Source organism: Lepisosteus oculatus, chromosome 4 (genome assembly GCF_040954835.1).
Source record: "Lepisosteus oculatus isolate fLepOcu1 chromosome 4, fLepOcu1.hap2, whole genome shotgun sequence".
Classification (NCBI taxonomy): Eukaryota; Metazoa; Chordata; class Actinopteri; order Semionotiformes; family Lepisosteidae; genus Lepisosteus; species Lepisosteus oculatus.
The window spans coordinates 13,020,058-13,027,630 of NC_090699.1; the positions used below are offsets into that span (position 1 = coordinate 13,020,058).

A 7,573-nucleotide genomic window follows, 5' to 3' on the forward strand; every position below is an offset into this window, starting at 1 on the left:
GACACTGAGGCAGAGCCACACAAACACAGGGACACAAGCAGCATGAAGGACAAACACTGGGGCCCTCAAGGTCACAACACTGACAATCATCCATTATGCAGCACTGAGAGGACGCAAGCAGGACAACAGCCTGTACACACTCTATAGGACTCCAGCCCATCACAGGGCACTCACACACAGTCTATACACACTCTATAGGACTCCAGCCCATCGCAGGCACTCACACACAGTCTATACACACTCTATAGGACTCCAGCCCATCGCAGGCACTCACACACAGTCTATACACACTCTATAGGACTCCAGCCCATCACAGTGTGTTCACACGCAGTCTATACACACTCATGAACTGAGGAAACAATGGAGGCCATGCAGACTCCACACACTGGGCGTCTGTGTCTGGAATTGAACCCAGGACCCAAGACCAGTGAGGCAGCACTCCTAACTGACCCACGGCTGTGCTGCCCAGACTGATTCCACTGGGACGATTTGATGTTTGGTCAGAAGATACGTACCTGCAGTCTCCCAGAGATCTGGGATTTCTGAAAGGGAAAAGGATTGATTTAATAATAACAGGATAATAAACACCATGGATACAATATGTGTAACAGTCTCTGTGTGTAGAACATGAATACTGTTGCTGTTGATGAAGGACAATAATGTTGAGAAAGGTGGACAGATCTATCTGAACTGTACATGACTGCTCCTGCACAAGGGCTTCAGATGAGAGAACAAGCACCTGCTGTTGCTTCTGTGACAGACTACAGGTGCTCCAGTCTCAAACTGCTCAAGCTGCTGTGCTGTGAGTCGTTATTCTTTACTTTCTAACATGAATATTGCCGATTCTCAAACTGACTTGAAACAAGGTAGAAAAATGTAATGACAAGCAGATATAGAAAATGTCTTTTCATATAGAGAAGGGAGTGAAAATCTTACTTGTAGTTCCCCAGAACTCAACTGCACCTGCAATACAATAACACTGTGAATCCCAGTGGACAGGCCAGTTCAGGTAAACTGCTGGTCTGCTGTGTCTCAACAAGATATTGACCAGTCAGGCTCTACTGCTGCTCTGTACAGAAGGACAGAGAGAATCTTCTCACACATGAAAGAGATCACCAGACAAGGGAAGTTGAAGTGGAGTACTTCCAGTTGAATTAGATTCCGTTTGTTCGCAGCTTCAGCACACACTCCTGTTTCTCCAGCTGGTTTCTCCAGCTGGTCTTTCCAAGCCTCTCCTGTGTCAACAATGGACACTGAGCGACACTGAAACCTTATTCAAGAAACTGCCTGGCTGCTGTGTCTCAACAAGAAACAGTCTGACAGATGACTCTGGAGCTGAACACAGTAGATCTCAGGAAATGCCAATACAAGACTAATCTGTTGGCTCGCTGTCCTGGTGAATTGTGTGTTTTCAGGTACAGTACATGAAAGTGATCTGATCACTGATACTGACCAGTCAGGCTCTACTGCTGTCTGTACAGAAGGACAGAGAGAATGTTCTCACACATGAAAGAGATCACCAACGGGTCACAGGATCAGCAGCCCTGTTGTAGACCTCGGTGTGTTTGAAATTCTCCAGAGCGCTGAAGACACGTCTGGAGTTTCTTTAGAAATAATGAGCAGCACAGAGCCACAGGTGTCCTCTAGTAGGATCTATGAACTATGATGTGTGAACAATGAACTACATTCTGACACCAGCAGACAACTCACAACTGATGGGCAAGCTGCTGCTCAGTCTTGACATGAATTTCTTTCTACACCAGATTCAGTGACTTCATGTCACACTGGGACACAAGACTGAGGGCTGATGGAGACTGTGAGTGAATCAGACTCATATTGAGGCCTTCGCTGTGGATAGACTTGTACTTATGTCCAGCTGAATGGAGTATGAATGGGAATAAATGGAATGGAAAAAAATGAGTTATCGCATTTCTTAACATGGAAGTGAACTATTTTGTACATTTCCAGTACGGAAACAATGTAAACACACACTTGGAAGAGAAGTCTGAAAACACTCCACCTGAACAGTCGACTCCTGCGTCTTCAATATGACGACAGTCATGGTTTCCCAGACCCTTTGATGTACAGTTCAGCAGTGTGGACTCATTCCCTCTACAGTGGACATCATCCAGAAGAATGGGGCCACTTCCTGCTCCAAACCTGGAACTTACTAAAGCTACAGGAGCTCCAGCCTCCTCACAGCCCACCTCTCTGCAGACAACCTGAGCATCAGACTGGTCCCAGTCATCATCACACACTGTCCCCCACTGACCGTGGTGGTACACCTCCACTCTCCCAGAGCAGTTGTTGTGTCCATCGACGAGTCGGACTCTCCGGCTGCCTGTGGATGAAGACAGGAAAGATAGTTCCTAAGAGAATTACGTCAAAAGGGATTGCATTTTGAGGGAAAGTTCTTTAACACACTTTTCACGCAGCTCCTGGTTAAAGAGCAATTGCAAGGAAATGACAATCTGAGCAGCACACCCTAACAGCGTGCCTTCCTCTTCACAGAAGCACAGTCACAGACCCAGCTCGGCGGACAGCCCTGCGCCGGTCAGTCAGGACCAGGGAGGGGTCACCAGTCGCCCTTGACACGAAGGAGACTTCCCTGGTGATTCAAGTTGGATCCCAAACCTTCTGGGTGGAGGTTTGTTAAGTGGACGCCTTGGCAGACAAAGTCTTAACGAGATCTCCCCGTTTCGCACAGCAAGGCAGTGTGGGATCAGCGAAGACGCCCAGTTTTAAAGTACATGCGCAGCTGGATCGGTCGGAGGCCTTTACTCTCCCTTTCAGCGGACTACAGAAAACAGCAGCTGTGCGGTATCGGGGAAATTCCCAAGAAGTACAGTACTTACGGGCAAGAGTCCACAGGGTGAAAGTCCACAAAATGGAAAGCAGCCTCATCACAGAGCCCGGGCTTCAGCGCTGCAGTTCCGCCTCTAGACGCATGAGGTGCTAAATCAGAACGAGCCCGAGGGTGAGCGTGCCGTCTGCTGGCCCCACTTTTATACCGGGGGCCAACCGGCTGACGAGCGGTTTTGTCCACATCGCCGTCAAAGCGAGAGTGGGAGAGGCTGACAGCGCTTCCTCTTCTGAAACGCTGGTGCTCTGAAATAGCCCCTTTCGCTGTCCCCCACCTTCCGTGTTACTCTGTGTTACTCTGTTGCAGCTGTGAAGGCCAAGAGCCCCACCAGGCCTCAGGTTTCCTCCACCGCTGGCACACCCTGCTGCTCGTCAGCAGCCCCCGAGCGCAGCCGCGTGCTCTCCCTGCCTGGCCTGCAGGCCTTGACGCTGTGGGCTGGTGTCCCATCGGGAGCTCTGCGCCCTTGGCTGCCAGGAGCAGATGGATAGATAAGACTTTGTTGATCCCGCAGGGAAACTGAGGTGTTACAGCAGCCCAGCTGCAAAAACAGACATCAGAATAGACTGAAAAACAAAATAAAATAAGTACAGCAATACAAAATAAAATATAGAGTTAGGTGTGTGCAAAATATGCTCATAGTCACTGTAAAACAATCAAATATGTGCAAAAGTAGACGGTTTGCCAAAAATGGAAAAGCATCCTGATGAGCATCAGAGAACAAACAGCTGTTTGGGAATGACAGCAGTGGCCTGTGTATGTCAAGACCGAATATGTGACTGAACTTCAGCACGCAGCAGCTTTTCTCACAAGGGATCGATACCTCCTCCAGTGTGCTGCATGATGTCTTTAAACCAGAAGGTTTAATGATGCATTTAGGACAGATTTGGCAGATATTCTGTCTATGCAGTGCTTTCCCATTGAACACAAGCGCAATGTTAACAACCGAAATTAGACTGCGTGGAGGATCCACGGGGCTCTTCCACTGGAGTCTCCATTTAAAGTGCAGGCAAATTGAGTCTGGGCTCGGCCAGCTTGGACTTGCCACCTGGAGGAGTCTGGGAGTCTGGTGTCTCCCTGCCAGCACAGTGCCTCCTGTTGGCCAGTGCAGGCTGAATCTCACAACCGGGTTTTTTTTATCACAACTGACCAAAGAACGTGCGATTGAGAGGCGAGACCACATGCACTTTTTTCACAGAGGCAAGTGTTTTTCTTCACAGCAGCGTGAACTTCTCCCTGAAGAGCTGCCTCTCTTGAGTGCTGTGCAAGTGAAAGGTTACAGCAGGATAGAGGAAATGAAAGTGCTCGGTTGTACAATGAAGCACTTTCAGCTGATTCACTTCTCTGCTGAGTCAGGCTTCAATATGCTGTCTGGCAGCTGTTGCTCCAGGATTAGCAAACTGCTGCTGTTTTGTGAGGGAATTTTGTGATTTTCTCTCCACATCTTGCTGTTCGAGCTACAGGGTCCAGATCGACGCAGATTGCAGACTAACGTTTAAACTGGCTCGGTTGGTCCCTACATCAATATGAAACTGTATGACACCTTCCTTAAGAGAACCCAGAGTACGGGCTTTCACACCTTAGCCCTTGCTCCAGACACCCACACCTCCTTGTGTAAATACACGTTTCCTATTTTCCATCCTTTTAATGATGAATAATTATATCCTCACACTTCTACAGCTCATTCCTGGACACTCCACTCCCAGCACTGTCCAGTACTGAGGATCCCCTCCACCCCCCCAGTGTGATGATGCTCCAGTCCGCTCACACACTCCAGCTCTCAGTGGGGAGGAGAGCAGAGTGATGAGGCCAGTTCAGAGAGGGGGGTGATTAGGAGGCCATGACTGGTAAAGACCAGACCCAACCTATCCTCTCCAAGTTTTGATATACTCGGATCACATCTCCTGTCAATCCTTCTGTTCTTCACTGCAGAGATTCAGCTCCCTTACACTGTCCATATACAGTATAACAGGCCCTAAGACCAGGAATGAGTCTTCATACTCTACTTTGACGATTTCTAAGGCTGTAACATGTAAAGTTTTATAGTTCTGGAGGGGAGCTGCATCAGCATGCATAGGCTGCAAAGGAACAAGTAAAAGGTTTATTCCTGCTGAAAAGAGAAGAAAGAAAACACAACGTTTCGACTGTGGTGCCTTCTTCAGGTGTGAGGTGTGAGCCTTGTTCACATTGCTCACACCTGAAGAAGGCTCCACGGCTTTCAAGCATGGAATAAACCTTTTACTTGTTCCTATAATGTTTAATGATAAATTATGTTAATCACAGTGAGGTGCTCTAAGTGCACTGGAAATCATAAGTATAACTACTATGGACTTCAAATCGGCACAGATAGCTACTGTATGTCCTCAAGCATCCTTCTCACACAGAATAACCTGTACAGAGATCCCAACGTACTTGTGTGCAGTTTCCTACAGCTCTGAATCACCTGTGCAATACTGACAGTGTTCAGGGATCTGGACTGACCAGCAGTCAGGACACCCCTACTCTTACTGACAGTGTCCTGGGATCTGGACTGACCAGTCAGGACACCCCTACTCTTACTGACAGTGTCCTGGGATCTGTACTGACCAGCAGTCAGGACACCCCTACTCTTACTGACAGTGTCCTGGGATCTGTACTGACCAGTCAGGACACCCCTACTCTTACTGACAGTGTCCTGGGATCTGTACTGACCAGTCAGGACACCCCTACTCTTACTGACAGTGTCCTGGGATCTGGACTGACCAGTCAGGACACCCCTACTCTTACTGACAGTGTCCTGGGATCTGGACTGACCAGCAGTCAGGACACCCCTACTCTTACTGACAGTGTCCTGGGATCTGTACTGACCAGTCAGGACACCCCTACTCTTACTGACAGTGTCCTGGGATCTGTACTGACCAGTCAGGACACCCCTACTCTTACTGACAGTGTCCTGGGATCTGTACTGACCAGCAGTCAGGACACCCCTACTCTTACTGACAGTGTCCTGGGATCTGGACTGACCAGCAGTCAGGACACCCCTACTCTTACTGACAGTGTCCCGGGATCTGGACTGACCAGCAGTCAGACACCCCTACTCTTACTGACAGTGTCCTGGGATCTGTACTGACCAGCAGTCAGGACACCCCTACTCTTACTGACAGTGTCCTGGGATCTGTACTGACCAGCAGTCAGGACTCCCCTACTCTTACTGACAGTGTCCTGGGGTCTGGACTGACCAGATATTGACTGTATGTACTTAACTTTTATTTTCGGGATACTGTGGCTTTTACTCAAGTACAGTGGTTTAGAAAAACAGTCCTTTTCCTCCACTGCCCTTCCCATGGTGATGGTGATGCTTACAGGGGCTAGGACTGTGACTGGGAACAAAAGAGGCACAAGCACAAGGGAAAAGTCAGCGTGCTTCTGTCACGTACTGTTCTGAAGCCCAACCGCAGAGCACTCCATCAACACACCAGTACTGCTGGAAAGGAACACAGTACAGGCATCCACGTCCAGCGTCCTTCATGCGTAATGATTACTGGGGAGCAGGAAGGCGTAGATATTTCTCTGAGGCTGCTGTGTGACGCACTTCTCCAGAGGAATCCAAAGCGTTTCAACGGTCATGCGGACCAGGACATGACAACACAGTTTCACACTCTCGAGTCTGAACAGAACGCGGTAAGGACCAGATCATTTGAGCGCTCCAGTGTAATCCGATGGGAAACATTGTAGGAATAGTCCCACTTTGACAATCAACAACTGTGTGCGTTTTGAGAGATGAACACCATTTTCGAACACTGCGTTCATTTAAACATCAAACTTAAGATGTTCACGATTTAACGTGGTGTGCCACATACATGAAGTGCATGCGAAGGTGAAAGCCGCATTAACATACTTGAATATTTTCGTACATTGTAAACTATTATATGATTCTACGACAGTACTTCTGTACATATACTTGACATATGATGAACAGGAAAATCAAACACTGAGTCAAATTCGTATTTTGTTCGCTTATCTAACAATGCAGTCTGTTCCCTGACATTTCTGTGAACGTGGTTAGGGAGCTCTGTGTTTAGAGGATGTCAAGTTATTAAACACAGTAACAATATATACTGTACAGCACCTTAATATAATACAGAGCAACGATTTTACTGGAAATTTTGCCATTTGTTTACGTTCAAGTTGCGTGTCTTGGCAGCATCTGTTTTGTTAATTTTAACAGATTGTGAAACTTAGTGAAAATCAGTAAATACAAAAGCTATTGTATCAGCAGAAAGGGACGGCTACTTTCTTACTTTCCAATACTTGCGTACCCTCAAGAGATGATACTTTTGCACTTTCACCGGAGCAGTCTTCTCCAATGAAAGATTTTACTGTTGCTGAATTATTACATTTTTTTTTTGGAAGTAACGTACACCACGTCTAATAGGCGACAAACAAGCTAGTCGTACCGCCGGAGTATTTTCGGGTTTCAGACACGCCGGAGAGCGGGGCTCCTCCTGTCCGCGGCGAAGCCCGAGTGATTTAACGGGCTGGATCAGCGTCGCGACTCGCCGACCGGACGCGCAGAATTGAAACTGCGCCACAGCCGCCAACCGACGCGCCCGCGAGGCGCACGGGGCAGCGGCGCGCGCGCGCCCGCCCTCACACCCTGCCCACCTGCCGGAAATGACGCGGGGGGGGGGCCGCGCCTGCGTGTTCCGTTCGCCGCCTCCGAGCGCGATCATT

General features: G+C 48.5%; 1 protein-coding gene across 20 annotated transcripts in view; it reads right to left on the reverse strand.

The window, feature by feature from the left end:
* The window catches only part of LOC107076136 (deleted in malignant brain tumors 1 protein-like), a 64,183-nt gene extending 56,749 nt beyond the window's left edge, over positions 1–7,434 (reverse strand). For 8 of the 20 annotated variants that reach the window (XM_069188677.1, XM_069188686.1, XM_069188679.1 and 5 more), the window contains exons 1-5: positions 7,297–7,430; positions 2,856–3,401; positions 2,021–2,341; positions 937–963; positions 516–542 (exon numbers count right to left, since the gene is read on the reverse strand). In XM_069188677.1, the coding sequence (XP_069044778.1) occupies positions 516–542; positions 937–963; positions 2,021–2,341; positions 2,856–2,904 (424 nt within the window). In that variant the 5' untranslated portion in view covers positions 2,905–3,401; positions 7,297–7,430. Of the gene's footprint in view, positions 1–515; positions 543–936; positions 964–2,020; positions 2,342–2,855; positions 3,402–7,296 lie in introns of all 20 variants that reach the window. The other 12 variants (XM_069188683.1, XM_069188687.1, XM_069188685.1 and 9 more) reach the window with 6 other exon arrangements.
* Positions 7,435–7,573: the final 139 nt, after the last annotated feature.